This window comes from Biomphalaria glabrata, chromosome 12, assembly GCF_947242115.1.
Source record: "Biomphalaria glabrata chromosome 12, xgBioGlab47.1, whole genome shotgun sequence".
NCBI lineage: Eukaryota > Metazoa > Mollusca > Gastropoda > Planorbidae > Biomphalaria > Biomphalaria glabrata.
The window spans coordinates 1,963,991-1,983,183 of record NC_074722.1 but is presented as its reverse complement, the minus strand read 5'-3'; the positions used below and the strand labels follow the sequence as shown (position 1 = coordinate 1,983,183).

The following is a 19,193-nucleotide window of genomic DNA, read 5'->3' as shown; positions in this document are numbered from 1 at the left end:
TGCAGACCAGATCTAGAGACAACACTACATCCTGAAGAACTAGTTTAAGGCCCTTCAATTAGCTCATCTCTTGTCTTGCATGCGCCAATAATCTTGCTCATAATTGATGGGTGACTGAACCAAGAAACTAAATATTCCTTGCCCTTAGGGAGTTTGTAATTTTCATTTCTTGTAGCCTTCAAGTTACCTTTTATCCAAAAGTAATACATTTCAAAAGGGCTTTAACACTGTCCAGATCTCAAATGAATTGCAGCTTGCATAGAAAGCTTTAAGATGTAACCATTCTTTTAATGTTGCCAGATTTTTTAAAATTTGTGTTTTGACAGTGCTCCAAGCTTCCATCTACCAGAAAAGTCTTCGTTGCCTATCATCATGGTTGGTCCCGGTACAGGCATTGCTCCCTTTAGGTCATTTTGGCAGCAGAGGATGATAGATATGGAGATGATGAATGTGCCTTCACGTAAGTTTAGTGTAGAAGCATGGTTGATGACTTCATGTTTCTCTTTGTCATTTCACTTTTATCACTTATGTAGCATGTAGAATCTGATATGACCTCCACTCCCACCATCACTGCATCCAATGTATTTTTTTTATATTTCCCACTGACCAGTTGAAGACAAGAAACACTTTGGAGACATGGTCTTGTATTTTGGCTGCAGGACGGCCAGACAAGACAACATCTATGGCAAGGAGCTGGAAGACATGGAGAAGGCTGGAGTATTGACCAATTTCTATGTGGCATTGTCCAGAGAGTTTGATGTACCTAAGGTATGAATTGATTTGAATTATTTGAATGGTGGGAAGCATGGTCGAGAGGCCAAGTGCGCTTGAACTTGGCTTGGCTTGGCTACCTAGAAGGGGGCTCGAGGTTCGACACCCGACTCGGGCAGAGTTGTGTTTACTGAGCGCCTAAAGGCAGCACGGAAAACCAACTCCTAGATACCCCTTCCCCCCCACCGGTCCACAAATGAGATTGGACCAAACGCGCTCTGAGCATGCTATAAGCATGAAAGTAGCACTATATAAAAGCTATAATAATAATAATTTGAGGCCAAAAAAATATACAGCCTTGGAGGTGTGATAGCTGAGTGGTAAAGCGCTTGGCTTCTGAACCAAGAATCCTGGAGAAGACTAAGATTTTTACTTTCAGGATCTACAGGGCACCTTTAAGTCCACCCAAATCTAATGGATACCTAGCATTAGTTAGAGAAAAGTAAAGACAGCTGGTCATTGTGCTGGCCACATGACACCCTTGTTAATCATGGGCCATAGAAACATGACCTTTACATCATCTGCCCCATAGATCACAAGGTCTGAAAGGGAAACTTACTGCCTTGCCCAATGTCTTTAACTCTGTACACCTTAAAGGTTTTGTCTCTTTAAGATTATTTATTGGCTAGTCATTATTGATTTGCACATATTTTAAAATCAATGGAACAAGGACAATTTATTCATTAATAAAACCTTGTATTGAAATGAAAATCTTGCCAAATATTATCTACAACTAAAAATCTTCCATTATATAAGATGTATTTCTAAAATATTTTAGTCAGTAATGTCTACATTATTTTATGTCTAAAACACCACTGTAATTAAATTGTCTAATACTACCTATGGTCCAGGTCTATGTCCAGGATATTCTACTCAGCAATGCACCATACGTGTATGAGGCTATAGTGAAGAAAGGTGGACACTTCTACGTATGTGGAGACGTGTCTATGGCTCATGATGTGACCCAAACCCTGGAGGTCATTCTTCAGGACCAGGGCAAAATGGACGCTGAGAATGCTGCTCAATTGGTCACTAAACTAAGGGTGAGTGCAAGAATGTTATGTGGTCCAGTTGATGTCCAGAATGTCTCATAGTCAGATGAGTGCCCCAAAATTTTCTGCAAATCAAATAAGATACAAGACACTGATAGCAAAGACAAACAGACACAAACACTCTTTTGTTCCCCTGGCAATCAAATCATTAAATAAGAACAATCTGGTATAAACTTTGTCACATGTAAATTATGAGTGAGTCTGGTGTGAATGTACACTTTGGTTTCTTATAGTAATCATGTTTTTTGTTTGGTGTAATGCACAAATTGTAAGACAAATTTCCATACGGAAAATAAAGATTATTATTATTATTATTATTAGATTATAATTTACAAGTTTAGTTGCCAGTTGAGAACTATATCTATTTTTATATCTGTCTTTTCAAAGTTTACTTAACAATTTTTTTATGGCTATGATTTGTGTTAAGTCGGTTGTTAATGTTTCCTTGTTGCTAGGAGGCCAACAGATTCCACGAAGACATCTTCGGTGTCAGCATCAGAAAACCAGGAGAACCCAGAAGATCCAAAGATCAGACAATGCTGGCACTAGAGTACTTGACTGCCGCAGTTCGGGCGGGCAAGCTGGATGCCCTTCGAGAGAGAGCTAAGCCAATACTTTTTGTAAGCTAGTTACAACAGTTCAATTTTAAATCTTTAGATCTATGGTGTTTTTTTTATTATTATTCTCTAGTTAACATTAAATAGATCCACACTTCCTATCAATAGATGAGCCACTCACAAATTACTTTATTGCAAAATATATAAATATAATATTCCTTGAGATGGATTTCACAATCGATATCAAAAGTCAAAAATGGCTTTAATCCTCTTTACTGCACCTATAAACTAAAATACACACTTACAATGACATGAACATGGATGCTCTCTCTACGTTCACTTTCTAGAGCTACATTAGCAGAACTCTAATTAATTACCCAGAAAGCAATAGTCTTCTGCCAAAATTCCCTGCTTTGAGTAGTCCTCTTACATGAATATCTAATTAGCTCAAGCACTAATTAATAATTTATTGTGTGATGTCCCTTCTGTACATTGTAAGAAGTTTAAATAGGCCTATATACCTTAATATTTTGGTTTGTTTGTCTCTGTTACATAAGTTATCATTGAAACTTGTTCTAGAAATAGAGACTCTGGCATTGAATGTCTCTCTCTGCGACATAAGTTATTATTGAAACCTTTTCTTGAAATAGACCATTTGGCATTGAATTTGTATTCATACATTTCATGTTAATATTTTTTTTTCAAACAAACACACCACTTTGATAATTAACACATTTTATTTTGTTTTCCTGGCATATCAAAACTGAATAAGAAAGTGTTTCAAATTGACCAGTCAGTGTTTTGCTTCACATATAAAATTATTATTTTGATCACATATTTTTTTATCTATGTCTATTACCTGATATGTAGACCAATTGTACAAATTTTTTAACTGAAAAGAATTCAGATGTGTCCAGATTAATATTAGATGAGCTGAAACTACATGGTTAGAATGTTTCTTCAATCACTTCTGGGTTACCCGTAGGCAAACTAGGCAGCTGCCTAAGACCTCCAACTGGACTCAAAGCAATTTTTTTTAAAGAAGAAATAGCGAAACTTGTTCCGAATGTTATGTTGGAGTACACTAGATTTATAAAAAAAATAGCGTAGGCTACTTATATTTTTCCATTTCATTGGGGGCTTCCAAATTCACTTTGGCTAGGGCCTCCAATTATTTAAGGCCAGCGCTGCTTCAATATTTCTTGTAATAATAATGGTAACACTTATAAAGACTTTTGTAGAGTGCACAGCACTTCCAATGAGAAACATATTGACATTCTTAAACAGTGGCCAACTAAAAATTGCAACAAATTTTATGCCATTTCTTGAATGTTTCTTGGGACTTGGTTTGTGCCTAAGACAATGGTAGGTTGCTCTAGATTAATAGTTCTTCAGAAGAAAAAGCATATAGGCTGGTAGCTGGTATATATACATTTTGGTAGCAGAAGAAAATAGAAATGGTCTTGAGAGTAAATTTTTTGCTATTAAGTTTAGAAAAAATAGATTCACGTTCTCTCTACAGCAGACAATATTACCAAGATTTAGCACTTAGCTTAGCATGGTGGCTGAGGTGGTAAAGTGCTTGGCTTTAGAAACGAGAGGTCCCGGGCTACAAGCTTAGTGATGACAGGGATCTTTAATTTAGGGATTTTTACGACGTCCCTAGTCCACTGAACTCTAGTGGGTACCTGTCCTTAATTGGGGAAAGTAAAGACGGTTGTTCTTTGTGCTGGCCACATGACACCCTTGCTAACCATTGGTCATAGAAACAGATGACCTTTACATCATCCTCCCTATAGATTGCAAGGTCTGAGTGTACTTTTTTCTATTACTTGCTTAAGCTATTGGGAACAATATTGTGTGCGGTTGAGAAAGGCAGAGTAAAGCCATAAAAAGCAATGACCTTTTCTTTATCTACATACTAAAATTTTATTTTTGTTTTGTCTTTCCAGCATAGAATATACTTGTCAGAACTAGTAAGATAAAAAACAAACCATTTATATTTTATAATAGAGATTTTTTTTAACATGTCCAACCTGGAGAGGCAAATAATTTTAAGTGCAAGTGTTGTTTGTAGTATACAGAAATCTGAATGAAATTTTTTTCTAGATTGCAGACTAAAAGTTCAGCCACTATTAGTAGACAGAGTTTTTTTTAATGAAACACTAATTTCTTGATTCCAGACTGCAAGTTCAGCTAGAACTAGTAGACAGATTTATTTAATTCATTTTAACCATTTAAATAATTAATTTAATAATTTTTTTTAAATTCCAGACTACAAGTTCAGTCAGTACTAGTAGAGTTTTAATTAAACATTAATTTCTTGATTTCAGACTACAAGTTCAGTCAGTACTAGTAGATAGAGTTAATTAATTAAACATTAATTTCTTGATTTCAGACTACAAGTTCAGTCAGTAATAGTAGAGTTTTAATTAAACATTAATTTCTTGATTTCAGACTGCAAGTTCATTCAGTACTAGTAGATAGAGTTAATTAATTAAACATTAATTTCTTGATTCCAGACGACAAGTTCCACAACAACTTGTACCTCCAGTAATGCCTAAGTTAATCTTCAAGTAGGCTACCAGAAAAAATGTTTTTGTGTTGTGTGTCTGTCCTTCTGGATACACTTAATAACTGTATACAACCTTTGGCTCACACTTAGTTCAATGGCATCGGTCTAACCTCCTTAGTTCACTGATGCAGTCCATTGTCTTTCTCTTAGTTTCATGTACTCCTCTTTGTTTATTGGTTTCTGTCATGTTGGTCTCAGTCAGTGACATTTTTCACTTGCTTTTTAAAAACTAGTATTTAGTGTTTGTTTCATTTGCATTCTGTCCCAAATTTTAGAAATATTATTTCATTAATAGCTTGGCTTATCTTGTTGTTGTTTTTCACTGTAATAATACTTTCTTTTTTCGCTTTTTTCTCCTGTGGGCAACTTATAATGTACATTGAAATGAAAAAGTGGATTACTTTTAAAAGGTTTTCAGATTAAACTTAGAAAGAGCTGAACTGATTTGTTTCGTTAAAATATATAAAATAAAATATTTTCAATGGAACATTTGGATGAGAGCACTTTTTAGGAAACCTTTGAGAGAAAATCTGAAAACAAAATATCAGTAAATATACCTAATAAAAGTTTCTGTAGAATAAAGTCAAAAGAAAATTTGATTGAATGATAATTCACTTATGAATGATAGTGAAAAACACTTTTGACATTGACTTGTGTCATTTATTTTAACACTTGGTCTCATAGTCTAATTTAAGTCACATATGGTCACACATCCTAACATTGGGTCACATATCCTAACATTGGGTCACATATCCTAACATTGGGTCACATATCCTAACATTGGGTCATACATCCTAACATTGGGTCACATATCCTAACGCTGGGTCACATATCCTAACATTGGGTCATATATCCTAACATTGGGTCACATATCCTAACATTGGGTCACATATCCTAACATTGGGTCATATATATTCTATTATTGGGTCACACATCATAACTTTAGGTCACAAATCCTTACATTAGGTCACATCACAAATATAGGCTACATATGATAACATTGATTTAAAAAGAAAAAAAAAACTCAATATATTGAGGATGCAATCAAATGTCCCTTAACTAACTTTTCACTTCTGCTACTTTGTTTGTTTTGCAAGGCTTTTAGAACTTTTAGAATTCCTTCAAATTGCTTTGTTTCAGTCAGGGAACTCATTAGTTCTAGTCAATGCACTAATTGTTTTCATCCTTCACCCTTACGTCTTTACTTTGGGATTATTTGTTGTTGTTTTTTTCAATCGTTACAGTTGTACGCTGAAAATATTTTACACGCCATGGGCAGCTTGTGTCATCACATCAAATAAGCCACCTTACCAGTTTGTTAGTTCTATGTATTAGTTATTTTACACTTGATACAAATTACACTTTGTTATTTCATAGTATTAAATCTTCAATAAATGTGTAACCCGTTACAGAAAAACTTCTATTTATTCATGTATTGTATTGAAAAACTGGTCACCATTGGTCACAATTTTTGGGGGAATTCTTTTTTTTTTTTCTGTTTTGGAAAAAAATGTAAACTCTTATTTTCTTCTTTTAAAAGTTTACCTTTTTTTTTTTTAAAGAAAATAATATATATATATATACAGGGCTTTTTTTGTGACAGTATGCTGAGGCCTACTGGCACCTTTTTGTTATATATATATATATATAGAGAGAGATTTTTAAAAAAATATTTATGCAAATTTCACTAATTTGACATATCTGTTGCATTTTTCTATAATATTCCTAAAAAAAAGAAATTGATTTGTTTAATGAAACTTGCAATTCTTGTTTTTCTATAAATTGATTTGTTTTCTCTCTCCATTTTTTTGTTTCAGAAAAAACATTTCTATATTGGAAAGCCCAAGTTGTTCTCAAAGAATATATTCACTGGACTTAAAGACTGTGAGAACTTGCAGAGTACAGAAGAGAATGATAATGTGTTTTGAAACATTTCCTTCAAATGTCTTCTTTGTTTTTTCTTTTCATTGTTTTTCATTCATTCCAAGGAAGGCTTTGCAGTTGAGAGAACAGACTAGGCTGCTCTTAGTGCTGCGTGAATACTTACTTCTGTTTCTACTTTGTTGTGATATGCAAAGATTTGTTGTTTCATTTTCGGTCATTCCTTGAACGAATGTGATGTGCGCGTGAAGGGAGCCTGCTTTTGTGTCTTGGTAGCAAGAGAAGGGAAGTAAATGCTTGTGATGTTAAAGGTGGGGGTTAACTCCCCTTTGTATTTGCTCTTGGTGTATGAGAGATTTCCACAAAGCAAAGCACAATCCCCACTTCAAGAGCTCTAAAATTGTTTGCTATTGGAATAGAGGGCTTCATCATAGCACCCCACTATGTGACACTACATTTGAGACCCACTCCAATAGTGATTCTCATAATACCAAAGTCATTGCAGTCACACTTACTTCCCAATCACTTGTGAAAACAACCCAAATAAAAAATAACTGCTGGTATCCTCTTTGATTCCATTCCCTAGTTGTTGTTTTTTTATTCTAACCAAAGTTCATCTACACAAATAAAACCCAGATTTAACTTTAATATTTTTTTTTTTTTGTAGTCATACCTAGGATAAAATATTTAAAACTGTGTATTGTTGTGAAAGAGAATATTATTATCTTATCTTATTCTAATTTTGTCATATTATGTTTTTTTTTGCTCGGTATGTTCAAGAATCCTAAGTCGAGAAATGGTTTATCCTTAGAAATCAAAGGATATCCTATATAGTCTATCTTATGGGATAGGCCTACCCTTAAAGACAATATGACCTATCCCAAAGGGATGATATTCTATTCTAAAGTGGGGATACATGTTTCCACACAGACATAGTTGCCAGAAATGTTTAAAAGTGACCAATCCAACTAAAAAAAAGTTGATAATTTTGTTCTTTGATGGAAATGTTTTTGTACATAAATATCATGTAATTTTTTTTTTCCCATTCTAGATATTTAGTGTATTTTTTAATGTCAAACTCATGCAATCTAAATCTTTCTATTCTACAACATTTAATGTCTTAAACTGTTCCTCTTGGACCCTATTTCACTTTGACTATGTAATGTATGCCATGCATTTAACATTTGATGAATAATTTTTATGTGTGAAGATATATAGTGGTTAGATCCTTCAAACATTTGTAATAATAAGCACTCTAAATGTTCATTTTATAGCGTCAGTTTCACAGTTGAGTTTGTTTTCTGCTGCTTCTCTATTAATGTATCATTTATAACAGCGCTGTTTTATATTTCACTGTCATCATTTTTATAAAGCTTATATCAACTCACTGTCTGTCTGGTAAAAAGTTTGTACACGTTATTTCTCCCACACCCGTTCTCGGATCAAGTTGAAATTGTGCACAATTATTCACTGGCATAGACAAGACAGGAGCCCATTAAAAAGGATTAACAAAATAGTTAATTAATTACTGGTAATTAATTATTTTGTTTGATATCAAACCGGGAAGTTAACCCTTTAGTGGGCATGACATGGCCTAAATTGTGCCGAAAACCCAAAATTTCAAATAAGCCTATGGTATTCAGGACTAGCAAGTAAACTATCTTCAACTCTGAAGGAACATCCAAAACATGTAAAACAAACATTTCAGTGTCATATTCAATATATTTTGGTTTACTGCCCTAATGTATGAAGTGGCCCGAGTTCAAATGTTGTCCTAGATGACCAAATAGTGGACCAACAATCAGAAAATGTTATCCTTTCTTGTCTAAAGCCTGAAGTTAAAAGTTTTTGTTTGTTTTATCCAAACCATACAGATCTGTGGGACGTGGCATCAAGCTATTGGTTTAAGCTTCCCACAGGTTGCAAAGTTCAGACCTATTATCACGATTGGTCTCGGTTTTATTATTTTATTTTATTCCCCTTTTTGAGTTACCTCTGCCTGCTATACCGGTGTCCACTTGTTTCAAGCTAACACATCCAAGTATCTAGTACCAGTCTTTAAAATGTTGATTTATTTTCATCATCTCTTCATTTAACTCTTTCTCTCCTAACTGACGATACCAACATTGATTTCACCAGAATGTGGTAAATAATTACGGAGAGAAAGAGTTAAAGACATACCCAGAAAATCTTCATGATTCAAGCATTGCTCTTTAATGTTCACATCTTTTACACTGTATTGCATTGGATTTCATGTACAGTTTTTGTTTCTTCACATAAAAATTTTACTGCCACATTTTCTGTTGCTGTTCAACAATGTTCATGAACTGTCAACTTGAGCGACACCAGTGAGTGTTACACTTGTCTTGATTGTATGCATAAAGAACAATCTTTTTTTTTCAATATCTCATTCAAACTTTTCATATGTTAACTGTTTTACTCTCAAAGCTTTCTATTCAAACTTTTTGAGAAATGTTGGGATAAGCCTGCTCTGTAGGTTTGGGCAACCTGTGTGATAGTAATGTAGGGATGCTATGTGGGTAGGTCTATATATAAAGTTATTGGTAAAATTATTATGTATTGGTAGTGTTATACTATATTTGTGGTTTTGTAAGTCAAGTGACTGAGACATTATGTTCTGTAAGTCAAGTGACTGAAACATATATTCTATAAGTCAAGTGACTCAAGAGATTATGTTCTGTAAGTCAAGTGACTGAAACATATATTCTGTAAGTCAAGTGACTCAGAGATTATGTTTTGTAAGTCAAGTGACTCAGACATGTTCTGAAAATCTAGTGACTCAAGAAGGCTGAAGTAAAGTTTTTTGTTTTTTTTTTTGCTCTTTGGATCCACCTGAAAATTTATCACCCAGTGTCTCGATTTAGCCAGTTAAAAAGCTGAAGTAGAAAGGTTCCTGAAATCGAAACAGAAACTTCGTCTATCCTGTTTCCTTCTGTGATTTATATAGCCACCTTTTGATTAGTGACCATACAAGTTTCCATATATTATCTCACTTGCCACTAAGTAATGTCTGGCTACTAAATGTACAGTCTGGGCAATGTATTAAGATCGGTCTCTGTCTTTTTGTTTATTTATATCCATAACTATTCTATGCTTTCGTCTTTGAACCACTCTCTGCTTATTGATTATATTTTAATTAGACCTGCAGATGATGTAAAGGTCATCTGTTACTGTGGCCCACGGTAAGCAATGGCCAGCACAATGACCAACCGCCTTTCCTTTTCCCCAACTCATGTTAGTATCTCGTTACGGTTTTAACAGAAACAAGATATTTGACTTTTGAAATCAACTTAATCTTTTAAAGTTGGTAGGGATTGATAGGTATTTTTTTTAATGTATTAAGGCCCTGATTCCAGGTGTAGCTTGACACATGGCTGCCTGGTCGTGCGGTTTGCACGCTGGACTGTCGTTCGGACTTATCGATGGTCCCAGGTTCAAACCCTGCCCGCTCCCATCCCCCATTGTCCTGCGGGAGGTTTGGACTAGGAAGTAATTATCTTCAACTCTGAAGGAACATCCGAATTAAGTAAAACATTTTACATTATTGGTGTCCGTAAATGTTCCAGTTCAATTTGTATTGCTTTATTTAGCTTGATGTGTGATATCATTGTATCAAAGGTCTAATACAATATGCCCATACCATTTTTTTCTCTGCCATTGCATTTAAATAAAACTTTATTTGTACTGTTTTGAGTCTTCTTCTGGAATGCTCTAACTGTGGCTTTTAGCTGTTGAAGTCAATATTGTACAGTTCAAAAATGTCAGTGACAATATCAATTAGGTCCAGTTTATCATGTTTATACAAACAGCTGTAGCTCTTAAAATATGTTTATACAAACAGCTGTAGCTCTTAAAATATCATGTTTATAGAAACAGCTGTAGCTCTTAAAATATCATGTTTATACTAACAGCTGTAGCTCTTAAAATATGTTTGTACAAACCGCTGTAGCTCTTAAAATATGTTTATACTTACAGCTGTAGCTCTTAAAATATCATGTTTATACTAACAGCTGTAGCTCTTAAAATATGTTTGTACAAACTGCTGTAGCTCTTAAAATATCTTTGTGCAAACAGCTGTAGCTCTTAAAATATGTTTATACTTACAGCTGTAGCTCTTAAAATATCATGTTTATACTTACAGCTGTAGCTCTTAAAATATCATGTTTATACTAACAGATGTAGCTCTTAAAATATCATGTTTATACTAACAGCTGTTGCTCTTAAAATATCATCTTTATACAAACAGCTGTAGCTCTTAAAATATCTTTATGCTAACAGCTGTAGCTCTTAAAATATCTTTATGCTAACAGCTGTAGCTCTTAAAATATCTTTATGCTAACAGCTGTAGCTCATTAAAAAAAAATCAAGTTTATACGAACAGCTCAGGTCAAATGTCAGTAGCTGTTAAAATATGCTGGTGATGCTCTTGGAAGAATTTTTTTTTCAACTGTCCCTAATCCCCATGCACTATGCCCCTAATATATTGTTATGACCCTATTGGCGGTGCAAAAGTGTTAACTATAGGCTCAGCTGACACACACGTGAATCACGCGGGGCCATGGACAAGGGACAGTACTACGATTACACGCAAATATGACCAAAGTTATGGTAATGTGATCGAAAGCCTGCGTGTACGAGTGACACAGTGTGTAGGAAAGCGGCAGTTCAAGACCGGAGAGCGTTGAGACCGGGACTGTTAGTCTTGCCATGAAGTCGGTCCTGGTTGAGTCCTCAGGTGTTGATGTACAAGTCCAGAAAGAGAGACAGTAGAGTTTTGTACGGTGATGTACAGAGTGACATTTTTGTTGTTGATGTGTTTGATGCCAATGGTCTAGTATTGGCTGTTATCTACTTATTCACTCATTATTAAAGTACCAGATTATTTTGGAGCTCTTGTTGTCAAGTTCTTGATGTGTTGATGTATTGTGTTGTGTTTAGCAGTGTTTACAGAAGGTCTGAGTAGGAGAGAGGATCGTAACACTATTGATCACACCATTGTCTAATTTGCATTAAAGAAAAAGAATCAAAATGTACTTTAACCATTTGTTGTCCCCCTTCTAGTGAAGACTATATGTGTTTGTATAGGTCAGGCTCAGGGCCTGACTCACATCATGAACATAGTAGCGATGTATGGGGTGGTAATTTGCATACGGGCGAAATGACTCTGGATCAGAAGAATGTTTTTTGACATTCCGATGGTCTAGAGGCTAGTTTCGCTTGGTGCGTTATCTCTAGGCGGTGGTGTCGAATCCAGTGTCACAGGTTCGAGCCTCGGTCGGCGCATGCCCTTATTTTCGTAGCATTTTAATTCACTACTTTCTCTCTTAAAAACTTGGTCCCTGGTGCTGTTATTCATTTATGTTTAATATATGTATGTATCATTTGTTTCAGCACCTAGCTTCAACTCTATGTTTACATTTGCTTTTATCTGACTGTGTATTTTTATGATCTCATGGTCTGATAGACCAGGGATAATATCATAATCAACTACTAATCCAGGTCTGTTGGTTAAGAAGAGATCTAATGTGTTGTTTAATCTAGTTGGCTTTTTAATGATTTGATCTAAACTTAGGTTGTGTAAAGTTTCTATGAAAAGCTCATTTATGTCCTTAAGGTTTTGGTGTTTATCTATGGTTAGTGTTTTCCAATTTATATCAGGTAGGTTGAAATCACCCATAATCCAAAAAACTGCATTTTTATTTGTCTCTTTAAGTGTAGTAATCTGATTACATAGTTCCTGCATGTATTCTAAACTAGAATTTGGTGGTCTGTAAATGCTGCCTATTATTAGGGATGTTGAGGTGGTATTAATTTTACAAAATGTTGATTCTATATTTTTTGAGTTAGGTAAGGTAATTTCTTCTGCTATAAGAGTGTTTTTTATTGCTAAAAGAACTCCTCCATGATTATCAGCCCTATCTTTTCTAAAAATTTCATAATTACTATTGAAAATTTCTGCATTATAAATTTCAGGATGTAGCCAAGTTTCTGTGCCTGCAATTATGTCTGGTTTCTCACATTCTAATAAAATGTCAAGTCTACTGTTTTGTTCCTAATGCTTTGAAAATTTATTACTAAGGTTTTAAGGTATTTTGGTGTTACTTCTTTAGTAGGTTTGTTTAGTGAGGCTGTTGTATTAATTTTAGTAGATTTAGGTTTAACAGGAGTGGATCTGGCTAGTGGTTGGTGAGTTTGGTTTGGGATGGTGTTTAGGATGTTGTATGGGTTAGAAGCCCTTGTTTTTTTTTTAATTCTAATATACTATGATCCACTAGACCTAGAATGAAGTCTTGCTACCAGGGTGGCGTAATATGCACATAATATCAGTGGATTCTAGTCTATGTGATGCATACATTAAAATGCCTTCATGATAGAAGACTCAAAAGTAATGTAGCAATTATACATAAAACACTGAACCATAATCTTCAAATACAAAAACAAAATACTCAGAAAGACACAAAGATAAAGGCACAATCTCCGTTCCATATGCTAGGACAAATTTGTACAAATGCTTCTTCTTCCCTTGTGCTATTAGAGCATGGAATGGGTTGCCTGAGGCATCCAGGAAAACCAGTGACTTGGCAGAATTTTGGTCATTTGTTAATATGCATGACTGAATGCATGATTAAATGCATGACGTGTAGGACGTAATCATCTTCTTTTTTGAAGTAACGTCAGTATTACAGATTAATGCTAATGAAAATTTCAAGTCCACTTTTACATCAAAGTTTTTAGAAGTAAAATACCACACACACACACACACTGCCCTGAATAATGGCCCTTCTCTTCCAAGAGCAGGCAACTTTGAATCATTTCTGTTACAAACAGACATAACAAAATAGTTTACAAGTCTACAAACCTATTTTTTTTTTTACATATAGATTTATCCATTTCATTGTAGTCAAAACTGAATTTCCATTTAATTGGATCAATAAAATTATCTTATCTTAAATTGGAAAGTTTTAAATAAAAAAAATATCTTTCAGTCAGTGAGTGATGGAGTCAAACAGAGTAATCTTTTCTTCTATATTCAAAGTATAAAACTAAACAAACAGAGGGTGTGACTATATAGTCTTTAGTTTTAGTCAATACATAATCATATATTATACAAATTACTAACTTTGAAATTTAGAGTCTAGAGAAGAAAAAAAGATAAAAGAACAAATATTGTTAGAATCTTGATTTGTTAGGGATAATATGAATGCAAACATTCTCTTGTCAGTCCAATCTGTTTAACATAGCAGTGGTTAATGAACTTAGAACAGCTTTCACTATTATTTTTACCTTAACAAAACATCATATTCAAAACACACGGTCGAACCTTAAATTATTGACAGAATGAGTAAACTGGGATAATAAACAGACTATGCAGTAGTACAAGACAAGGAGATACCAATATTGTTATCCATTAGTAAAAAAAAGATAGGACAAAGAAGCTAACTATTGCCAGAGTTACAAGCAAGATGACAGGTAGGATTGGAACTGTCCCCGCGGCTGCTGGCGACTCAATGCGAGAAATAGTCTCCACCGGAGCAGTTTGGTGTGAACGCCGAGACACTTCCTGTGGCTGAAAAAAAAAAAAAAAAAAAGAAAATTTAACTCTTTATCTCCGCAATTATTTTTGCACGTTCTGACAGAATTGTTCAATGTTCACATTTTTACATTCCACCCTGTTAGCATCAAACTTCAATAACATTGTGTGTGTGTGTGATCAGAAAACGTTTTACTTTTGGTAAAGAATTATTGGGAAACGCATGTACGTTTTATAGAACACAAATTGAAGTTTATAAAACCAGAAATTGATTTAATTTAATGAAGTCAAATCAACGATGGTGTCATTAATTAGGAGAGAAAGAGTTAAAATGGCTGTTGTCAGGGATAAAAGTTTAGACGATTCAAATAATAATCTTACAGTTCCTTCTCATAAATAATAATCGTACAGCTCCTTCTCATAAATAATAATCTTACAGCTCCTTCTCATAAATAATAATCTTACAGTTCCTTCTCATAAATAATAATCTTACAGCTCCTTCTCATAAATAATAATCTTACAGCTCTTTCTCATAAATAATAATCTTACAGTTCCTTCTCATAAATAATAATCTTACAGCTCCTTCTCATAAATAATAATCTTACAGCTCCTTCTCATAAATAATAATCTTACAGTTCCTTCTCATAAATAATAATCTTACAGCTCCTTCTCATAAATAATAATCTTACAGCTCCTTCTCATAAATAATAATCTTACAGTTCCTTCTCATAAATAATAATCTTACAGCTCCTTCTCATAAATAATAATTTTACAGCTTTTTCTCAAAAATAATAATCTTACAGTTCCTTCTCATAGAACTCTTGAATCAAGTCACAAATAGTCTAGAGTTGAGTGTTTTGAAAACACCTTCAATGATAGGCCTATAGCTTTTCCGCGGACCCGAAACATTATAAACTGTCTTTGAAGGTATTTACCTTCGCCGTCAGTAACATTGACCAGAGTTCTATTTATTGTTCTTACTGGTAAAAACTGAACCATAGTCCTTGTGACGAGATGTTGAAGTAGTTATTTTTGGCTCGTTGGCTTAAGTCTAGGGGGAATTAAATTACACATATACAAGATTTCTGAACAGACACACCGCAACTAACAGTAAGAAACAGACCAATTTATTAACTTTAGAAATCAAAATGATTTAATGAATAAAGGTTTACAAAAGATAACTTGATTAAAAAAAAACATAATCAAGAAATGAAATGGGTCTATTAATATTTAAAATAATTGCTCATCATGGAATGCTAATGAAAGGATGAATGAGAGGGTGTTCCTATGTCTTGACTACTTATTCTATTAGCTGCTAGTCCTTTGAATCTTCTTCTGGTGGTCGTAGGACTGGCACTCAGAAGGATGAGTCATCCGGCTCTGTCTTAGGACGTCGGCTCGGGATGTCCTCTATGCTGTAGGCAAGCTGGCTCTAGGGTGAGGCCGCTGCCTGTTTAGCAGTAGAGAGGGTTGGTGTTGCAGACTAAGTTGTAGTGGGACGATCTCTCAGCTGTGGTCTCTAGCTCGTAGATTGCCGTGCTAACTGACACCATTTTATTTCCTGTAGCGAAGGTTGCTCTAAGCCAGGGGTCTCAAACTCATATGTGGGCTACAGTGGAAAGTAACAATCATTCAGCGGGCCATACCACAAAAAGAGAATTTTCTTTTTTTACGAACACTACTGTCACTGCAGTAAAATGCTAAAATAAAGTTTTTATAACTATTAATTACATTTAGTGTAGTTTATTACATGCACCGGCAGTTTAGTTTACTAAAATAAGTTGACGTTGCCTCTGTCACTAAAAAAAAAGCAGAAACTGTAGTTCCCCACAAAACAACAACTATAATTACTAGGCCTACTGCAGATGGCTCGTCACTCATGTTTCTGTCCACTCAGCTGAGAGCGTTTAGCAGAGACCAGACCATCGACGTTAGGCCTGAAGTCGCGTGTAGTGGCAAGCCGCAAGGTTGCTCTTAGATGCTCATCAGTCAGTCTTGATCGTAATGTTGATTTGTTAATCTTCATTATGGAAAAAAAACTGTTCGCAAACGTACGTACTCCCAAACATCGCTAGAATTCTAGCATCTGTGCAGAATAAGTTTGGAAACTTCTCTCTGGGAAGAAACTGGTAGAAATCTGGAACACCAACATCAGCATATTTTTGCTTCAGAACAGTGCCACACTGCATGTCCAGTAGTTCCATCTGGACTTCCTCTGAAACGTTTTTTCACGTCAACTGCCAACGGAGTGTCAACAAGGAAAAACTGTGGTTCGAGAGCAGTGAATTGCTGAAAGCGGTGTTCAAAATCTTCAAGTAGTCTGAAGAGGATGTCTACGTAGTCTTTCAGGCGCTGTGGTTCAACCGTAATGCTCTGTAGAAAAGACAAATGAGCCAGGTTTCCATCTGCCAGCTGAGTGGCCCACAAAGTCAGCTTGCATCTGTATGATTTGATGCGGTCAAACATCACGGTAATCAGCTGCTTTGTGCCCTGTAGTTGTGAATTGAGTGCATTGAGATGTTGTGTGATGTCAGTAAGAAAAGCAAGATCCGACAAAACATTGGGCCACTGAGCTGAGTTGCTATTTCCCGTCTCAGTTACAAAAATCTCTGCAGAACTTTTCCACGACTCAACCATCTGACTTTCGTTTCTAAATCAGCTAGAAATGACACAAACTGTCTGTGGTTGAGACCCCGTGCACGTATGAAGTTCACCGTCTTCACGACAACATACTTCACGTTCTTCATTAGTAGACTTTTGCCACATAGAGCTTCTTGGTGCAGAATGCAGTGTATGGCTGCTAAAGGTCCTGCCAAGCTGAGCTGATACCGTTTCTCTACCATTAATCCAACAACACCAACCTTCTCTAAACACATTAATAGTGCACCGTCCGTAGCCACTGAAACAAGTTTTCTCCCACGGTAGCCCACACACCTGTCAATACAAGCTTCCAGCTCTTGAAACACGTCGCGTCCAGTCGTCGTTCCTTTCATTACTAGTAAGTCCAATAGCTCTTCAACAATGTTCAAGTTTTCGTCGACCCCACGAATGAATACGGCACAGTATGCGGTGTCTGTTACACCAGTAGACTCGTTCAGTGCAATGGAATATGCTACAAAGTCTTTTGCAGCGGCAATCAGTTGCTGTTGAACATTTGTCGCTGACTCGGTGATCCTGTTTGCAACTGTGTTCGCAGACAAACTTATGCCTTCGAAAAGTTTCTTTTTCTCGGGGCAGATAATTTCACACGCCTGTAGCATACACTCTTTTACAAACTGGCCTTCAGTGAATGGTCGTGATGCCTTTGATATCATCTCGCTAACAACAAAGCTTGCTTTCGCAGAATCTTCGCTTGCAATAGACACACCTCATTTACTGATTTGTGCAGATGTAAATCATTTCACGGCTTATATGTGGTCATTGTAAATTTTATCAAATTTTTTTCGAATTCGCAAACGTGGCTGCGGGCCACACAAAATTGTTTCGCGGGCCACGTGTTTGAGACCCCTGCTCTAAGCTGTCGGCAGTGGGCAGTAGCTATTGGGCAGTGGACAGTTTGGGCCGGGTACTTGGCAGTAAGCACTGTGGACACTGGGCAATATTCTATGACAAAGGACAGTAGGCAAAGCCTTTTGCTGACAGGTATGTAATTGTTTGGGGGGGGGGTATCTGGTGTGGTCGACTACGGTCACAGCTTTAAGTGGAGATCTGGCAGATGTAGGAACCAGTTACAGCAAGCATTTACAGATACAGCAACCAGTTACAGCAACCAGGCTGGGGATATGATAAACAATTAGGAACCTCCTACAGACATTGAGTAGGGATTATCATATGCCTGATTCAATGTTCACGTCATGTTAAGAGGTTAAAAGACACGTGGAATTCCTGATGTAGAAAACAGGAAGTAGAATGAATAAAGTTAACTTTGAGTGCAGTCAAGTCAAAACTCAGTCAAGTGGTATCCTTTAGACCGGATAGTCTATTATATGTTTGGTCCGAGACGGACAGTAGCGACTTAGAATAGTCGAGTAGTAATTTCAGTTAGATAGTAACTTGTGGGCAGTTGTTGCCAGTGGTCTTTTGAGACGTAATTTTATTAGTTATTCTGTACAGTGTTACCCGCTGAGATGCGGACGTGATTTGTAATATACTCTGGAGAGTTTAACGTATTGGATATACTTGATACCGCTGTTATGCGGATAGAATAGTTTATTATTTATTGATTTGTAGCACTAACAAGGAGTGCAGTATTATTATGTTGTAAAAAAAACAACTTTATATTTTTCTGCTGAAGCGGACTAAAGTCAATTTGTGGTGTCTATGTTTGTCACGTGTCAAGAATACTCCAGGAAGCAAGAACCCAGCATTCCACGACATTCGCATTCTTCAAAATTACACCATTTGACTTCATCTACACATATGCCTTGCAATCATTCAGATGCAGGCGTTGGTATCAATCCCAATAAGATGATTAAAACAAAATACAAGGGAGTTAACCACAATAAATGTGTTATCATACAATGTAGGATGATACTAGTAAAATATTTACACTCACCCGTTTGTCCCTAATGCAGGGGTTCTCAACCTGTGAGTCGCGACCCCCTTGGGGGGTCGATTGACGATTTGCCATGGGTCGCCTAAGACCATAGAAAATATGGATTGTTTTTTTGTCTATTCTTCTTTTGCTGTGTGTGTGGGGAGGGGGGGGGGTCGCGGCCGAGTGGGAGATTCTAAAAAGGGGTCGCCGAACTTAAAAGGTTGAGAACCGCTGCCCTAATGAAACCTCACAAAATAAACTTCCTAAC

General features: G+C 35.8%; 2 protein-coding genes across 8 annotated transcripts in view; one reads left to right on the top strand and one right to left on the bottom strand.

The window, feature by feature from the left end:
- LOC106079466 (nitric oxide synthase-like) overlaps positions 1 to 12,188 on the top strand; it is a 229,719-nt gene extending 217,531 nt beyond the window's left edge. For 6 of the 7 annotated variants that reach the window (XM_056005594.1, XM_056005595.1, XM_056005596.1 and 3 more), the window contains 5 exons: positions 327 to 460; positions 611 to 768; positions 1,623 to 1,814; positions 2,279 to 2,443; positions 6,773 to 12,188. In XM_056005594.1, the coding sequence (XP_055861569.1) occupies positions 327 to 460; positions 611 to 768; positions 1,623 to 1,814; positions 2,279 to 2,443; positions 6,773 to 6,883 (760 nt within the window). In that variant the 3' untranslated portion in view covers positions 6,884 to 12,188. Of the gene's footprint in view, positions 1 to 326; positions 461 to 610; positions 769 to 1,622; positions 1,815 to 2,278; positions 2,444 to 4,902; positions 4,957 to 6,772 lie in introns of those variants that run through there. The other variant, XM_056005597.1, reaches the window with a different exon arrangement.
- A 1,558-nt stretch (positions 12,189 to 13,746) lies between these two features.
- Positions 13,747 to 19,193, bottom strand: part of LOC129921988 (nitric oxide synthase-like) — a 74,824-nt gene continuing 69,377 nt past the window's right edge. The window contains exon 27 of the mRNA XM_056005602.1: positions 13,747 to 14,424. Within this exon, the coding sequence (XP_055861577.1) occupies positions 14,266 to 14,424 (159 nt within the window). The 3' untranslated portion in view covers positions 13,747 to 14,265. The remainder of the gene's footprint in view (positions 14,425 to 19,193) is intronic.